Here is an 18,427-nt window from a genome sequence, read left to right on the forward strand (position 1 = left end):
TCAGAGGACCCCGTAGTTACTTTTGACACTTTTTTTTATTATAATCGTATTTCACACTCATAAATATTATTATTTTAAAAATTTATTTATGTTTACTATTATTTATTAAATATAATATTTTATTAATAAAAGGCAGAGTGAAATGAAAGTAAGAGGAAAGTTTGGTGTTAAATGAGGAGAAAAAGACGAGGTAACAAACACAGAGAAAATATTATAAAAAAAATATGGAAGTTTGTTGATGAAGACAAGAGATGACATGAGTGAGTAATTTTTTCCTCCATGATCTTTTGGTTACTTGAGAGATGATACTTTTCCACCGCAAAATATAGGTGTAGAGTTGAAAATTTAACGAGTTAATTAAGTTTTCTCGCTTTATATAACTATAGTTAACTTGTTCACGACAAATAAAATAATTAATTAATTTGGTTAATAACATTAAATTTTTACTTGCTGTTGAGTTTTTTTTTTTGAATTTTCTGTTGAGTTTTTTGAATTTTTTATTGAGTATTTTTTTGATAATGATATTTTACTAAATTTTGATAACTTTTCTTTATAACTTGAAGTGTTATTTTAAGTGGTTTTGGAATATAGAGAAATGAATAAATGAAAAAGTGGGTAGCCACTCAGGAGATGTCACCTCATGTTGTAAGAAGAAGTTGTCAAAATTTAATTGTCAAAAAATCATTTTCCTTCTGTGTTCTTTTATTGTGTATTTGACATATTCGCAATGACGAATGTTAGTAATGCTTAGGGGTCATGGTCCCCCAAATTTTTTTTATTTTTTTAAATATAATATATATTATCATAATGAAAAATAAAGTAAATAAACTTTTTTATTTTTTTATAAAATATATTATTTAATGTAATAAATAATAAAATATAAAATTAAATATAATAAAAAATAAAAAATTTATTGATATATTTTTATTGTTTTCTTATTATCTTTTAGCTTTCTTACTTCATCTTCCACCGTTGTATTTTTCTTTAAAAAACAAATAGAAAGTTAGAATCAAATTCATTCTTTGTGCTCTCATTTTTTGTTATTTCTCTTCCATTTTTTAAGATAAAAAAATAATACTTTCTCTTTATAGTGAAATATTAGTTTAATATTTAGTACTTTTTTCATCTCATGAGTTTTTGGTATTTTTTTTTGTATAAATATACACGAAAAAGTTATGTACTATATTTTTTTTAAAACTATTTTTTAATTGTGAATACTTGATTATCATAAATTTTTCTTTTAGTAATTACTCTCTCAATTTTCAATTGCATTTTAATAAATTATTTTTTAATCTTAATTTTTTTAAATAGGTATATTGATGAAGAATAAAATAATACATTATTTTTTTAAGGTAATAAAAGGAAATATATTCGTGAAGATGAAAATAATACTTATGTACTTACTTACATATTTTCAAAAGCACGATACTAAGGATCCAATTGGTGAATCAGAGTGATTTTTTTATGATTCAAAGGGTTACAAATGGAAAGTTTCATATTAATTCTTTGGAACTTATTCCAAGAAAATATTTTCAAATATGTGAATATCAAATGAAATTAGAAAAACTTATTTAAAATGGATTTCATTTCAAATACATACAAAAATATTTCAATACTAAATTATATATACTTTTGTTATATTAGTGACAATGATTAAATATATAAATTTTAAATATATTACTTTGATCCCTTCAAAATTTTTAATCAAGATCTGCCATTGAATATACAAATTATCTCTGATTTTGAAGTTTTAAATTATATGAAAAAAATTAAATATACCGATGTATTTTGAATGCTTAGCAGATGACAACACCAATATTGAGGGGTTAAATATGGACGAGTTCTTGAAAAATCTTCTTTTTTTTACGAATATTTAATTCACTCAATCTTCCATACTCAATTTCTATTGGTTTTACTAATATTGAGGGGATAAAATAAAAATATTCAAATTTAAATGGAGGTATAAAATAAACGTATTCAGATTATAAAAAAGTATAAGACATTAGTGTATTTTACCTATTATTCATTAAACACAAAGGAAAAGACCAAAAATTAGAGGTATTTTTGTAAAAGGAAATTAATGCTTGAAACATTTTAAATTAATCCCTGAAAGAAATGGTATACTCAACTTTTTAATTTAGTTTTTGTAAAAAAAGACATGAAAAAATATATAACAAATAATGTATAAGAAGATTCATAAAAGCACCATATTCATCCCAGCAAAATGGAGTTATCGAGGAACTGAACCATCGTTGATATGGTTCGAACAATGTTGAAGAGCAAAATATGCTAAAGGAGTTTTGGGCTGAAGTTGTGCGGAATGCTATTTATGTACAAAATAAATGCCCTTACACAAAGTTAAACAAGAAGACACTACAAGAAGTTTGGAGCATAAGAAAGTTGAGTGTGCACAAGAAGTTTGGCAAATTAAGAAAACTTGAATTTTGAAGAGGTCGTGCAGGAGGAGAAATGAAAAAAAGGCTATGAATGAGGAGATAGGAGCAATAGAACGCAAAAACACATGGGAGTTGACTGATTTTCCTAAAGGAGCTTGGTCCATGAAATGGTGTATAAGAAGTTAAATGTTGAAGGAGATGTCGAGCGATATAAAGCTCAACTTGTTGTTAAAGGTTATAAGCATAAGGAAGGAATTTATTATGACGAGGTGTTCGCCCCGGTGACAAGGATGGAAACAATTCAGCTGTTGATTTCCTTAGCAACTTAATACAAATGAGCAATCTTGTAGATGGATGTGAATTCAACATTTCTAAGTAAAGTTTTGGAGGAGGAAGTATATGTTGAACAACCACTCAGATACATGTAAAGAAGCGAAGAAAAAAAGTGTTGAGATTAAAGAATGCGCTCTATGGCTTAAAACAAGTTCTTCGAGAATGGAATCGAAGGATTGATACTTATTTAGCAGTTTCCTTATGAACATTCTTCTTACATAAGGAAAAATGATGTTTGTTGCCCTTTACGTTGATGATCTCATAGAGGAACAATGCCAAGTTGATTGAGGAGTTTAAAGGAATTATGAAAGAATTTGAGATGATTGACTTGGGTCTTATGAAATATTTACTAGTGTTCTATCGCACCCAATAATCCTACATCGTTTAGAAGTTCAGGCCTAAGGCGGTTTAAATAACCCTTCCTCCTCCCACCATTCGAGGCGCCTTTTAAGGACAAAACCATGATGGAGCACACACTCCAAAGCGGACAATACCTCGAATGCATGGTGATTGACCCTAATGATGTACTGGAATCGGAACAATAGTGTTCACCATGGAGCCGATGACGAGGTTCTACATGTGAACCATCGGTCCCTTAAGCCCTCCATCAAGAATGATACGCTCATTCTCCTTAAACCTCCACTGGGGGTTCCTACTGCACCCAACAGTCCCACATCATGAAGTCGTTGTCAAAAATACTCTTTGAAAAGAGCAAAATATAATTAGGATGAAAGACAAAAGAAATATTTAAATTTGCGAGAGATTTTGTTAGATAAGTTTAAATGTGGTTAGTTGCATTTAATGTTTTGTCATAATTAATTGTTTTCGGGGATTGTAAAGGTTAAGAGTAATTCTTAGTAATAATTATGTGTTCATTAATTATGTTTTGGTAGTAATTGGGTTTAATTAAGACTTAGAGGCCGAAAGACCAAAGTAGAGGTCTATAAGTAGTAGATGTATCCTTAAAAACTTTTTACAGCAAGTAATAATATTAGAGTAATAATATTGGAGAGTATTAGCAAGTAATAGTATTAGAAAGTATTGTTCGATAAAAGATGTTGTTAACAATAGGTGGGTGGAAGCAAGCTCTTTGTGAACCACAACCAATCTAAGGTCAACTTCTAACACTTTCACCTAATCCAACTACATGAAAAATAAAAGAATGTTTGAAAGAGATTATGGGTACCAATAATTTAGGTTATACGAAATAAGAGAAACAGGGTAATATTTAGATGAAGATACAATGGAACACGCTTATTCTTATAGTCTTAGGTGAGAACGAGAATTAAGATTTAGCATGAGACAAAGGGAATGGCAGGAGTCTTTGTTTTGGGATACAAATCATGGGTTGAGCTCTGGAAAGGATAAAAGAGGGTCCTTCTTTCATGTCAACACTACCACAATTTTCTCCCACTTTTTCTTCAACCTTCCATTCAAAGCACTGAATCATAGCAGCAAGGGTGGTGTGAGCAACCTTCAGTGCCAGTGAAGTTCCAGGGCAGCCTCTTCTTCCACTTCCAAAAGGCAAAAGCTCATAATGCTGTCCCCTCACATCAACTTCACATGTTTTTGCACTCTCATTCTCTTTGCTAACAAACCTTTCTGGCCTAAACTCAAGAGGGTTATCCCAATGCTTTGGATCCTTCCCAATAGCCCACAGATTAGTGAAAACCTGAGTTTTTGGTGGAATCTCATATCCTGCAATGCTGCACTTTTTGGTTGACTCTCTCAACACAAATGGAGATGGAGGGTGAAGTCTGAGTGTCTCCTTCACTATGGCTTGGAGATAAGGAAGATTATCTGTGTCTAATTCCATCACCATTCTTTCTTTGCCAATCACACTTTCAATCTCCTTCCTTGCTTTCTCCATCACTGTTGGATGGTTCATTAGTTCTGCCACTGACCACTCTACAGTAACTGCAGTTGTGTCTGTCCCACCTGTGAAAATATCCTGACAAATTGTACACACAAATTCTTACAATTCAAAATATTACCATACTTCTGTCAAATTCTACTGCACTTGCACAATAGGTAGTGGTAAAAGAAATATATATATGACTCTGAAAAAACTTTATTTTCCTTTGATTAGTCCTTGTCAATCTTTATCATTTCCTGATTATTTGATAAATTAAAGTAAATGATTGAAGTCATCAAGTGAGTCGCAACACTATTAAAGTCGGTAGACTTAAAATACTTTATCATTAACTTCCAGTGATAATTGGATGTATTAGTTTGGTGTTTTTGTAGTAGTATTTACAAGATCCTTACTTTGTTTCTTAATTTTACAAAAACATGTTATAAATAACTAAAATATATCACTCTATATAAAATCAGTGAGAGCTTAAAGTTAGAGTTTTTATCAAGATAAAAATAGCATAAACAAGACTTAGAAATAATTAGAATTTCAAATTCTAAAAGAGGGGTTATTCAAGGAATATTACCACCAAGAAGGCTTTAATGTTGTCTCTGGTTATTTTCACCTCTGAGCTCTGATCTTCATAAATGCTCAAAAGAGCATCAAGAACATCTTTTGGAGGATCCTTTTGGGTGGATCTATTTCTCGCATCTTCATGTTCCCGAATGATACTTTCGATCATGGTGTCAAACCTCTCACGAACCTCCTTCATTCTCTTCCCAATTCCCTGAAGATCCAATCCCCTGCAAAACCAAAAATAATCTGCTAGGTTAAACATTCCACTCACCTTCGAACTCTCCTTCACCCTTTCCGTCACCTTCTGAGCCTCGTCATCAACGTTGAAACAGCTTTTTCCTATCGCCATTCTCATCACCACGCTGTTCGTTAGCTTCAAAAGTTCATCTCCAACATTCACACGCTCACATGCTTCACCTTTCATCTTCAGCATCACCAGAAACCTATTTATCTCCTCTTCTCTAATGGGTAGGAGTTGATCCAGCATCCTCCCGTTAAGAAGTTCCGACATGCAAAGCTTCTTCATGAACTTCCAGTAGGGTCCGTAAGGGGCAAACCCTATATCAGATGAGTTATAAGTGAGATAGCTGATAGCAACATTCGCTGGTCTGTTGGAGAAACAAAGTTCGTGTGTTTTGAAGATCTCTCTGGCAATTTCTGCAGAGGAAACAACAACAACGGGAGTGGAGCCAAGGTAGAGGTGAATCAAGGGTCCATAACGATTCGAGAGCTTCTGAAAAGATCTGTGAAGTGGTGGTTTTAACAAGTGGAAGTGTCCAATAACTGGTAGAGCCAAAGGACTAGGTGGAAGGCGAAATTTTGAAGCTTTGAATATGGCTTGGAGCAATTTGAGTGAGGCTAGGAAAATAAGGAATATTGGTATGTATCCTTGAACATCATCCATTGTCTTCATGGTGCATGTGATTGAATGACGAACATTTATAGAGAGTAATTTGTTATGTTTTTTTGATGAAGTTTATGTGAGGAGTTAACGATGTAGCTAGGTTTCTTGGTTGGAGAAGGCATTATTTGTTTAAGAGTTCAGACAAATGCACTCAACTTCTGATGTCTTGTCTTTTTGTGAACTACGAAGAATTGGAGATTCTTGTGGCGTGACATAGCTTCGGCATAAACTAATGCCGGAAGCAATTTAATTATAAACAAAGCTAATTATTTTGGTGGAGGTTGTACTGCAACTTTTACTACCAAGAATCTCTGTTCTGCTGCTTACAGCGTTAAGTTGTTGGATATTGCTTCAACCAGAGTGAAATACAAAGTTACAATTATAAGGATTAAAATATTCATAGAAACTTGTAAAAATACTAGTTTTAATCTATTATCTTATCAGTTATATATATATGATCACGTTATAATATATAAGTTTTACTTATTTTAAGACTGTCTTAACCTAGAAGGATGGAATTGGATGTAATTTATCTAGGTTTTGTTATAATGTTGTTTAATTATATTATCCTTAATTTATTTATTATTTGAACAATTATATAAATTTTGGTTTTTATTTATTATTTTTTAAATAATATTTGATGAAATAAATAAATATAATTATACTGTTAAAAATTTACAATAAATATATAAAATAAGTTAAAAAATAATATTTATATGAGTCAACCTACTTTATTTATCTATAATAAATCATGTTGAATTACAAAAATTTTAACTCATTGAAAAATAAATTAAGATAACTCATATTTAAATTATGAGCCACTTTTACACCCTAATTTTCTCACAATTTTCTTAAATAAATTACTTGCAACAATAACTTGTGGAGACTCTAATTTTAAAAGGCTTAAAGGGTTATATCATTGAAGTGAAAAGGGATAATTCTCTTATCCCTTCTGGTATTCCCCAATATCAGGTTCGTTAGATGCGTTACCCTCTCTATTCTTTCGCTTTCATTTTACATTAAATACTCCTTTTGCCTGCAGAGGATTAACATCATTGTGATTTTAAGGTTCTTGTCTCTTTCAGTTTTCATTATTAACTTTTTTTTTTTAATTGTCCAAAGTCATTGCAAGCAATTGAAGTCATCATGCATAAATAAGTTTTGGAAAATATTTATATGATTTACCAAAAGCTCAAATAATTGGGAAATGTTTTGTTATTAATTCTAGTCAAACCATTTTTGCATTTATTTATATTTTACATTCCTTTCTCCATCAATTTGAAAAGTCAACTTCAGTTCCACTACATAAACCTTGAAATAAAAAGGATTTTCTTTCCTGGGTAAGGAAGAAATTTAACATTGGATTTATTTCGATTAAGTGTTATAACAAAGTTATTTTTCAATCCATGTAAGTCAAAATTTTCTATCCCAAACTTATTTATTAGCTTACATACATTAATAAGTGTTTTCTTCACTAGTGTGGACTTTTTTCCGTGAATTTTAGTTAGATTTTTAAGTTAATGTCTTTTATAGAATTTTTTTTTCGATATCTACTATAATTACTTTGGATGAATGTTTTTTTTTGTTTAAAATTGTAGAGTTTTTTTTTTCTAATGTTAGAGAAACTTTTCTTTATAGCTGACTATAATTACTTTTTGAAAAATGATTTGTTGATATTCACTTGACAACTAATTTTAATAATAAAATATTATATTAAAATAATAATAATAATAATAATAATATATAAATAAAATGTTATAACAGAATAATATTTTATAAAATTTAAGTTTGAAATTAAAGAAAAAATCGATGGTGTGAAAATATCGTTAGTCTTACCTTTTATCAATATAATTCGTAATTCAGGAAGGATTTTCAATTGACACCATAAATAAATAAAAATTACTTAAAATAACAACCAATGACCTAATATATATATATATATATATATATATATATATATATATATATATATATGCGCGTGTACGTGTGTGAGAGAGAGTAAATGTGGTTTCCATCAATTATATCAATCCGAAAATCTAAATATGGCCTCTCATTAAATGATTTGTTTTTGCTGATAAAGAAAACTCAGAAAATCATTTTCAACCTCAATTCAAAAATATTAATAATGGTTTTTGACAGCAAAAATAACTTCAAATAAAAAATTCATTAATAGTATTTTAAAATTTTTAAACATAATTTAATATTAATCTTTAGTGTTAATTTAAATATCATCTAAAATAACTAAAATTCAATAAATTTATATTATTTTATTCAAATAAATTATTTAGTAAAAACAATTGAATTTAATATATTTAAATATTTAAATTTCTTTATCCAAACAATTTTTCTCAAAGAAAACACTTGAACATTTTGTAGTTAATCACACTAAATTAGACAACGGTTATATAGATATGGCCTTAATATATAATAAACAACATTTCAACATTTTTATAAATGTTATATAAATATTATGAAAGTCTATGATTACATAACTTTTGCTTTAAACTATGTGGAAAAAACTAGTATAAGTATGGTATAAAAATAGAGGTGAGGTCTAAAATCAACTTGAAAAACTATTGTCTATTATAAGGATTTTAAACAACAATTTTAAAAGTATTGTTGTACTAAAAACCGTTATCTATTACCTATAATTACACTCACCTATACCATACCTAAAAAATTGTAATATAATCTTTAAACCACGGTCTTTATAATTTAAATCATAATTTTATGATGTTGTCTAAAGTAATTTTTGTTAAAGGGAAATCATTTAAGCACTTTTTTTTCACAAGTTGGATTTTTCAGAAAGATCGACTTCTGATAGATTCCAATACTTCTGAATTTTTAAAAAACAAATTTCGGTAAGTTAATAAAAAGAAGTTTGTTAAAATGATTTTAAGATAATTATTGCAAAAATTAACGAAACAGAACTCTGTACCCTCTGCATTCTTCCACCATAAACAGAACTCAAGCTATTTTTTGGATTCCAGCGTTTCATACAAAAATGATTCTAACCATTTTTAATTAGTGGAAAGCGCTGATCAAAATTTTTATCACTTCATCCTAAAAATAAAAAATTATTGGCTGATTTAATTAAATTTATTAACCAACTAATCACTTGACACAATTTTAATATTTTTTCTCAGTTTTGTCATGATATATTCAAAGTTAAACTTATTAGAAATTAATTAGTCGTAGGTTGGTGAAATCACCTCATGGCTACTAATAACCACAACCTAAAAAACATAACTAAAAAATAAATATGATGGGCTACCTTCAAAAGTGTTTATAATTTTATTTTTTTAAAAGTTGTATTGATCTTACAATGGCTACCTTAATTAATATTTAGTTCTTGGTGGTCCATGGCATAAGTAGGTGATATTTGATCTTCCCTGTCCTCTAGTGTATGTATTATTGCTATCATTAACATTGCCCCATTTTATTCTTCTATGTACACTTGTTTCCATCATTCAAAATCAAACATTTCATACAGCAAAATAACAAACTACACAACAATCAACATTCCATGACAACTTTGCTTACAAAAAAAGTTAAAAGGGTGTTCACGCACAAACATAGAACTGAACATTTTTTAAAAGTTTGTCCTAGGTTAAACTAAAAATTTAAAGAAACTAAACTACATGACAAAAATAATATGATCCTTTTTTTTTTCATAAAATTGAAGTTGAATTTGTAAATATGGATCGTTTGATTTTTTTGTTTAAACAGGATGAAGTCGTCAGGAGTGAGAAGACATCAAAACTGAAGTTGTCATGATAAAGGCCGATTTCCTTTTTTTTTTTTGAAAAACCAAAGTCGTCATGAGTCATGACAGTTTTAGTGTATCAGAGAAGTGAAGTCGTCAAGACTCATATCAGTTTCAGTGTATCAGAAACGTGAAATCGTCATTACTCATGATGACTTTACTTTTTCAAAAAAATAAAAAAAGAAAACCGATATGTATTATAACAACTTCACCTGTAAAACCGTTGATTTTTGATGACTTTATCGTGTTTTACAAAAAATAAAAATAAACTGATCCATATTTACAATTTCCACTTTAAACCAATCTCCAAATACATAAAAGTCTTAGACACCATTACAAACTTTTGACATCTCGATTATACTAAATGATATTTCAAATTTTATCGAAATTTAGTTGTTAAAAATTAGTTTTCATCGATACTTGATATCATCTTATTTTCTTAATCTTCTTTTTGGTGCAGATGTTTAGGAAAAAGTTGATCTTAACATACCCTTAAACCAAAGGAGGAAACCTAACGACAGGAACACATAGCAAGGGATGTGCCCTAGGAAGAGCCATTCCAGGTCCCTCTTCCATGTCAACCACTCCTTTCCCATCTTCACCAACCTTCCATTCAAAACACTGAATCATTGCAGCCAGTGTTGTGGGAATGATCTGCAAAGCCAGTGAAGCACCAGGGCAGCTTCTTCTCCCAGCTCCAAAGGACAAAAGTTCAAAATGCTGTCCCTTCAGATCCAAAGGGATTCGTCCCTCTTCATCAAGGAACCTCTCTGGCTTAAACTCAAGTGGGTTTTCCCAGTACTTTGGATCCCTACCAATGGCCCAAACATTCACAAACACAGTGGTTTTTGCAGGAATCTCATACCCTTTAACATTACAATCTTCAGTGCATTGCCTCACTATCAAAGGTCCTGTGGGGTGAAGCCTCATTGTTTCCTTCACTATGGATTGAACATAAGGAAGGTTAGGGATATCTGATTCCTCCACCAATCTCTTCTTACCAACCACTGATTCAATCTCTTCCCTTGCTTTTACCATCATTTCTGGATGGTTGATTAGCTCAGCCAAACCCCATTCTATTGTAGTGGCTGATGTCTCAGTTCCAGCACCAAACATATTCTGCAGATTACATAACCAAAAAACTTATGGTAAGCATTTTTTTTCTTGAATGAAAACACTAAAGGGAATATTGCTAATTGCTAATCGCTAATTATACCATAATGAAGGCCTTGATATTTTCTCTGGTTAATCTAATCTCTGAATGTTCATCAGCATAGATATCAAGCAGAATATCAAGTAAATCCTTCACTGTTTCATCTCCATCACCACTCTTGTTTCTTCTTGCATCTTCGTGTTCCTTTATGATCTTCTCCATTATGGCATCATACCTACTTCGAACACTCTCAAGCTTTTTACCAAACCCCTGCAAATCCAGCTTCTTAACAAACCACAACATGTCTCCCAAGTTGAACTTCCCACCAAGCACAGTCATCTCTTTCACGAGCTGAATCAACTGGTGCCCTTCTCCTTCAACATCATCACAGCACCTTCTTCTCAAAGCCATTCTGGTGATTATGTTATTGGTGAGCATGGCTAGCTCCTTGCCCACGTTCACGTCCTCTCTCGAACCAGCCTTTTGCATGATGGTGTTCAAGAACAGCCTTGTCTCCTGAGCTCTGATGGGAAGGTGGTGGCGAAGCATGCGGCTTCCGAGGAGTTCAGTCATGCAAACCCTTTTCATGAACCTCCAATAAGGTCCATAGGGTGCCAGCACAAAATCTGAAGAACCGTATGTGATGTAGTCCAAGTTTGTTCTTTTGGGTCGGTTTAGGAAGCATGATTCGTTGGTTTTGAGGCACTGAGTTGCCATTTCGGGCGATGAAACAAGAACACAGGGGTTGGAACCAAAGACGAGGTAGACCAGAGGGCCATGGCGTGAGGAGATGGCGTGAAATGCTTGGTGGGGGAGGTTGGTGAGGAGGTGGAGGTGTCCTAATACAGGGAGGGGTGTAGGACTTGGTGGTAGGCGTGCCCTCATACCAACCTTCCTGAGGATTACACGTAACAAGAAGATTGAGGCTAGCCACAAGAGAAGCAACACAAAATACTCACCACAATCAGCCATGGATGTTGGAAAACAGTTTCAATTATGAACAACACAACTAAGTTTATCATTCTTATATGGTGGCCACCAAGCCATCAAAATGATAAAAATATATTTTACATATTAATGATTCATTTGTCACCAAATTCTTTCACAAATTTGGAATTCTATTTTCAACTAAAAGAATAGTTTATAGTACGTAAGTAAGTATAAATTTTATAAGTCCGTGCAAATCTTAATTCACAAATTATTTTTATAGGATTGACTTTCACTTAAAGTTTACTTTTAACACAATATCAAAATTCTTTTTATTCTTTTTATAATTTTGTTATTTTTTTAATATATGTATATATATAATTTTAATTTAATAATTAATTTCTCTAATTACATAAGAAAATTATTTTTTTAAATGTTAAATCACTTTGTTATAATCAATTATTAATTTAACTATAATTTCATTTTAATTTAAAAATAGAATGTTCTCAAGTTGAGTTAAAAGGTATTGGAAGATTAGAAATATCAACTCGTTAATCAGGTTTACCAAAATTCCATCCACTTCTTTTTCACCTCTAATTATTATCAGAATATATAAGTACTTACAAAATGTATAAATTTATCTATTTACTTGGTATTAGTTCAATATGTCTTAATTTTGAGTGTCAATTCTCTAGTTGTTATTTGGTGTTGTCCTCTCCTCAACATTAAAAATACATTGTGTTGATACTTTACATATTTTTCTAATATATTTTAAAACATCAAAATTAGTGGTAAATGGTAATCCGTGTATCAGGAAGACACAATAAAGGAACAACACAGAAAAATCTAATAGAACATTCAAATTCCTTAATTTTGATGAAAAATTTCGACATAAAATATAAATACGGATAATACAAAATTTCGACAATTGAACATTTTTCTTCACCACATTTTTATTTTTATTTTATTCATTTCAGTAATTATTAGTGTGTACTAATTTTAAATACTTGTATAACATTTTTATTATAGTTTTTTTTTAACTTATGAATAAAATTAAAACTATAACATTTGATTATTACAATATACTCTTACTTTATTAGATAACGAGTAAAATTGTAATTGCAAAATATAATTTAATAATTAAAATATTATGCTAAAATGCATAAAATATATGTAACACATTGTAAAGATAAAAATATTAATTTATTTCTTTAGTATAAAATTATACTCTTTGTATACTTTAGATAAATAGTTATATCAGTTTTTACTTTTAAGGAAATTGTTTTTCATTTTAGATATTCTTCTTACAGCAAAGTAATTTATCACCATATTTAAATTACATTTAATAAATTAAAGTTGATTTTCTAAACTCAAAAGGAATGACAAATAGTTTCCTTATTTGAGTAAAGATTATATATTTTTATAATGGGTTAAATATGTTTTTGGTCCCTCAAGTTTTAGTGAAAATTGGAATTGGTTCCTCTTCAAAACTTTTGACCAATTTAGTCCTTCATCTTTAGAAACGTGTGGATTTAGTCCTTTTAACCAGATTTTGTTAAGTTTATCTAACGTTTCAAGCGCATCTCATGATAGTATTTGAATTGTTTAAACTGTTTGACCCATCTTCGCTTAAATGCTAACTCAAATATTATCATAAAACGCGTTTAAAACTTCAATAAACTTAACAAATTTTGATTAAAAGGACTAAATCCACGCATTTCTGAGAATGAAGGACTAAATTGGTCAAAAGTTTCGATGAGGGACTAATTCCAAATTTCACTGAAACTTGAGGGACCAAAAACATATTTAACAATTTTATAATTAACTAAAAATATTTATTGAAATTTTAATACTTTTAACCTTTATATATATATATATATATATATATATATATATATATATATATATATATATATATATATATTAAGTATTTAACATAGGTCTAATTGTTAGCTTTTAATTGTCATACATATTATTATGAAATTTTAGCTTAAACATAAATGATAAGAGAAAACATGAGACTATTTTATAATTGTATTAGTTACTTACTTTTGTATTAAAAACCTTAATTATTTTATATCATAAATAACAAATGTTAAAGAAACGACTTTTTTTCCTCTTGTAAAAATTAGTTAATTAAAGAGCTCAGTTTTAAATATCAAAACTCGATTATTATTATTATCTACACTCATTAATTATTTTAAAAATATTTAAAAAAAAATTATAATCACTGAGAAACGTAATGCTACTATAACCAATTGACTTTACGAATAATAAATTGGTTACAATTGATACGCATCATACCACTAGAATATAAAATTTCATTTTCGTTAGACAAAATGTATATAATAATCATTTGTTGAGAGTTTACACATGAACCTTTGTTTTTTTTTTCTTTTTTGTGGTGAAACATATTTTAACCAAACAAATAATTGCTAGAACACAACACGCAAAAAATAAGGATTTTCTTCTAGGAAAGTTTGTTAAATAAAATTTAAGTGGTTCATACATCAAATCGAACATTATATGCGATAAGATTAAATATAATAGGATGAAAGTGAATTATATACATATTATATGATATATATGAGTATATACTACACTTTCGATAAGGTAAATATAATATTAGAATCCGTGTTTTTATAATTTCTTCCTTCTTGATTTGTTGCTAAATAAATACCATGAGTGGTCCTATAAATTAATTATAATACACTATAATGAGTTAAAATATTAAAATCCGTACATTTTGTAATTTTTACCTTCTTGGTTTCTTGTTAGATGAATATACTTGGGGTGGTCCTATACTAGATTGTCGTTTTGGGTTACTTCCAAGCGGCGTGTACTCCTTTTTCCCTACACTATAAATAAATAATTTTCATTTACATATTTTACAATTTGAAATAAATAATTTTTTGTATTTTCCTTATCTCTTTTCTCCCACACAAACATTTTGAATAAGGATAGAAAAAATAATAACATTTTACTGATGACTGATTTCATTAAAAATTTGTATTGAAAATAATGTGAGTTCTGTTTCACATAATTGTAACAACTATTCTTTATCACTATAAGATTTACAAGTAAAAACGCCATAAATCCAAACTACATCATGAACACTTATCACATACAAGTAAGTGACTAAAATTTTAATTGCTTTTGCTATAAGCAGAGAGTGACAGTACTATACTTTCTATGAATGAACACAAGATTGAAAAGTTTCACTCATTCGATAGGTGAAAATCAAGTTTCTAACACGAGTTTTGTTTCACTTTAACACTCCTATGTACCTATCTATGTTCATCACTACTCATTCATCTACATGTTTATTATATCTCTTATCCATACTAAAATCAACCCTCAGATAAATTTGCAAGAAAATTCTGAACACGGCATCAAGACCGTATTGAAATATGGCTACCAAAGTGAAAATAAAATCGTATATACAAACAAAAAATAAGAATAGAATATTACACCTACTAATAATCAAGAACCGCAGCGTCTTTCTTTGGGATCTCTTTTTTGCGTTGATCTCTGTAAGATCTTTGCAGGTAATTCTGAGAAGAACCAAAAGTACTTAGAAAGAAAAAGATACTACACATCTTTTGTCTTTCATCGCTATTTGTAAGCAACCGAAACATGAAAATGTAACTGCAAAGCTTATAGAATTTCACAAGAATTATAGTGTAAGTTGATCCCTTCCTATAATTAATAAATATCTCACATCAAAGACAACATTAATACTAAAAATTTCAACTACAGGCCAAAAACAACTGCATCCAGCTAGTTATACAGTTTGCATTCCTCTGTCCGAACTGAACCATCCCTTCAAAACCGGGGATCTGTATTAACAAATTGAAATCCTAAAGCTGTAAAAGACCAAAACAGAAGAAAAACTGCATGCTTGTAATCAACAAGCACAGTGATAAATAAATATAGACTACATTTTGCTGATTGGATGACCAATAAAAGTATCTGCCCTCTCTACAAACGCCACATGTAGGCGGAGTCAGGGGGAGCAATATGCTCCCAAGAAGAGTGGAAACAAGCGTAACCTAAGACTATCCACAGCAGCCACCCTTTTTTTCACCAGCATTAATGTCTTGGTTGGGAACAATTATCTTGGTTCCCTTCAGAAGCCCTGAACTGCCATGTGGATCAGCATCATCATTGGCAGTTAGTGTTTTCTTGCTTATAAGTCTGTATATCTCAGTTAGAATGGTCAGAAAGGCAGTTTCCACATTAGTGGACTCAAGTGCTGATGTCTCCATAAAGAATAGGTTCTCTCTTTGAGCAAACTCCTCGGCATCTTCAGTTGGCACTGCTCTAAGAGTTCCAAGATCACATTTGTTGCCAATTAGCATCACAACAATATTTTTGTCTGCATGGCCTCTCAGTTCCTCTAACCACTTTGCCATGTTATCAAATGATTGACGCTTAGTCATGTCATAAACTAACATTGCTCCAACAGCACCGCGATAATATGCACTAGTAACTGCCCTGTACCTGAGAGAAGAAAGAAGAGATTCTAAGTTGCCCAAAAAAAAGCCTCAAACTCTAAAATAAAATGCAGAAAACAATTCAAGTTGTAACCAAGATGCAGACCAAGCTAAAGCAGAGAGCATATATATAACATAATTAGAATACCCTTGCACGCAGAAACAGCGACCTCAACAATTCAGCAGCCTCAAACTTGTTGTTTAGGAAATCACCACCTGCATTTTTTTTTCGTATTTCATAATTTGGCACCCCATCCTTATATTTTATCGCAATCAACAACAGTGATTCCACACTTCACTAAAGTACATCTAATGATCCAAACTTTACAGGAGCTAAACCCAAATAAGACATAAAATGAGTTTAATTTTCATGCACATGTAAATAATTTTTTAATTGTCAACTGATCATAAATCGTTTTAAGTATGACTTTTAAAGTAATCTATCATTATATAAAAATCCTACCTTCATTATTTTTTAACTGGCATATCACTTGTTGATGTACTAAACACCCACTTAATTTCATCCTCTCTTCCTCTCTCCTTTATTTTCCCTCTATGTAGGTCACCATGCATGGGTCCAGGCCTAGTTTATTATAAAATTCAACAAACTTATCATTCATAACCATCTACCTTGTTAGATGAGTCACAAAAACCTTTACATTATTAATACATTCCAATTAAACTCAAACATTACATCAATTTTCAGTAACCACATGCAAATCTTGGTCACAAAATCCTCTAATTCAAAACAATCAAAACTAAATTTGCCGTCTGAACATCAAATGCACTTCCCTTTCCTTTTCCACTTGGTCCCCTTCCCCCTACATTATAAGGTCCTCCCAGACTCGACCACAACCAAAACAATTCAATTCGACCATTAAACAAACCAAATTAGCTCCAACACTTTCGTCTGTTTTCAAATACACTATGATCACGTGAATATGCATTTAATTCCTACCTCCGAGTTTGATTAGTTTGTGACTAAGTAAACTTGAGAAAACTCTGGGATAAGACAAAAGTTATATAAACTACTGATCTCTAGCAAAGTTCAAAACATTTCCAATACTGCAAATCATCTAAACCACACAAGAAACATGTTATTACATTAATAAACAACAACAGAAACGAAAACGACATTCCAGCATGCAAAACGACACGCAATTTCTAAATTGAATGTTCCACAGTACAACGAAGCAGACGGATGAGAACGATTATAGGTGCGTTTGGAAGGTCTCTTCTAAATTATTGTTATTGAATTTATGAGAAGCAAAACGACAGGCAAAGGAAAGCGAAGCGCGGAAGGAGGAGAGAATGGACCTTTCTTGGCCCGCGGTGTCCCATATTTGAGCCTTGACGGTTTTGTTATCGATGATGAGCGTTTTGGTCTGAAACTCGACGCCGATGGTGGCTTTTGAATCGGCGCTGAATTGGTTTCTGGCGAAGCGCGCTAGGAGCTGGGTCTTGCCGACGGCGGAGTCACCGATCAATACGACTTTGAAGACGTAATCGATCTTCTGGCTGAAATCGCCGTACAGGTTCGACATCCCGCGGAAATGAGACTGTGATGGTTACGCGAGACGGAGGGTGCCGTTGGCGACGGCGTCTTTTAGATGAAGCATTGCGAAAAGCTGTTGTTGGGATCGCGGAGGGGGGAAGGCATGATCGTCGTGATCATCATGATCATCACATGTTGGTGATAGGAAGAAGGAGGGAAAACGCGGTCGTTTTGGTTGTTGCGTTGACAGAAACAGAGGCGTGAGAACGAAGGAAAGAGGTGGTGGCCGTTTGGGGTGAGGAAATGGGAGAATTGGTAGAAAAAAAATTAATATATTACAACTTTTTTTTAATTATTTACTTTTATATTTATGAATAGTGTTTTTGTAAATTGTAATATTATGTAAAATATATATATATAAGTAAAATTAAATTTAAATATTTAGAAACATATTCAAATAATTATATAAAAGTCCTTAGTTATATTTTAATGGCTTAAATACCTTTTTGGTCCTCATTCTCGTAGT

General features: G+C 30.9%; 3 protein-coding genes across 3 annotated transcripts; all 3 read right to left on the bottom strand.

Moving 5' to 3' along the window:
• Positions 1–3,767: 3,767 nt before the first annotated feature.
• On the bottom strand, positions 3,768–6,190 carry LOC114190401 (cytochrome P450 93A3-like). The gene is made up of 2 exons (XM_028079268.2): positions 5,171–6,190; positions 3,768–4,680 (listed from the first exon to the last, which is right to left on the bottom strand). Exons 1-2 carry the CDS (start codon positions 6,071–6,073, stop codon positions 4,015–4,017), a joined length of 1,569 nt encoding a protein of 522 aa, XP_027935069.2. The 5' UTR covers positions 6,074–6,190; the 3' UTR covers positions 3,768–4,014.
• A 3,530-nt stretch (positions 6,191–9,720) lies between these two features.
• LOC114192717 (cytochrome P450 93A3-like) lies at positions 9,721–12,011 on the bottom strand. Its single transcript, XM_028082509.2, has 2 exons — positions 11,047–12,011; positions 9,721–10,949 (listed from the first exon to the last, which is right to left on the bottom strand). The coding sequence occupies exons 1-2, from the start codon at positions 11,953–11,955 to the stop codon at positions 10,323–10,325; spliced, it is 1,536 nt and encodes a 511-aa protein (XP_027938310.1). The 5' UTR covers positions 11,956–12,011; the 3' UTR covers positions 9,721–10,322.
• A 3,575-nt stretch (positions 12,012–15,586) lies between these two features.
• Positions 15,587–18,205, bottom strand: LOC114190968 (ras-related protein RABA4d). Its single transcript, XM_028080067.2, has 2 exons — positions 17,724–18,205; positions 15,587–16,413 (listed from the first exon to the last, which is right to left on the bottom strand). The coding sequence occupies exons 1-2, from the start codon at positions 17,948–17,950 to the stop codon at positions 15,969–15,971; spliced, it is 672 nt and encodes a 223-aa protein (XP_027935868.1). The 5' UTR covers positions 17,951–18,205; the 3' UTR covers positions 15,587–15,968.
• Positions 18,206–18,427: the final 222 nt, after the last annotated feature.

The sequence above is a fragment of the Vigna unguiculata genome, chromosome 7 (assembly GCF_037176805.1).
Source record: "Vigna unguiculata cultivar grain cowpea cultivar isolate G323 ecotype 2 chromosome 7, ASM3717680v1, whole genome shotgun sequence".
Taxonomy (NCBI): domain Eukaryota; kingdom Viridiplantae; phylum Streptophyta; class Magnoliopsida; order Fabales; family Fabaceae; genus Vigna; species Vigna unguiculata.

Coding starts and splice junctions, on each gene's coding strand:
- LOC114190401 (XM_028079268.2), bottom strand. CDS start 6,073: ATGAAGACAATGGATGATGTTCAAGGATACATACCAATATTCCTTATT. Junction 4,681..5,170: donor ACATTAAAGCCTTCTTGGTG/GTAATATTCCTT, acceptor ACAATTTGTCAG/GATATTTTCACAGGTGGGAC.
- LOC114192717 (XM_028082509.2), bottom strand. CDS start 11,955: ATGGCTGATTGTGGTGAGTATTTTGTGTTGCTTCTCTTGTGGCTAGCC. Junction 10,950..11,046: donor ATATCAAGGCCTTCATTATG/GTATAATTAGCG, acceptor TGTAATCTGCAG/AATATGTTTGGTGCTGGAAC.
- LOC114190968 (XM_028080067.2), bottom strand. CDS start 17,950: ATGTCGAACCTGTACGGCGATTTCAGCCAGAAGATCGATTACGTCTTC. Junction 16,414..17,723: donor GACACCGCGGGCCAAGAAAG/GTCCATTCTCTC, acceptor TTCTTCTCTCAG/GTACAGGGCAGTTACTAGTG.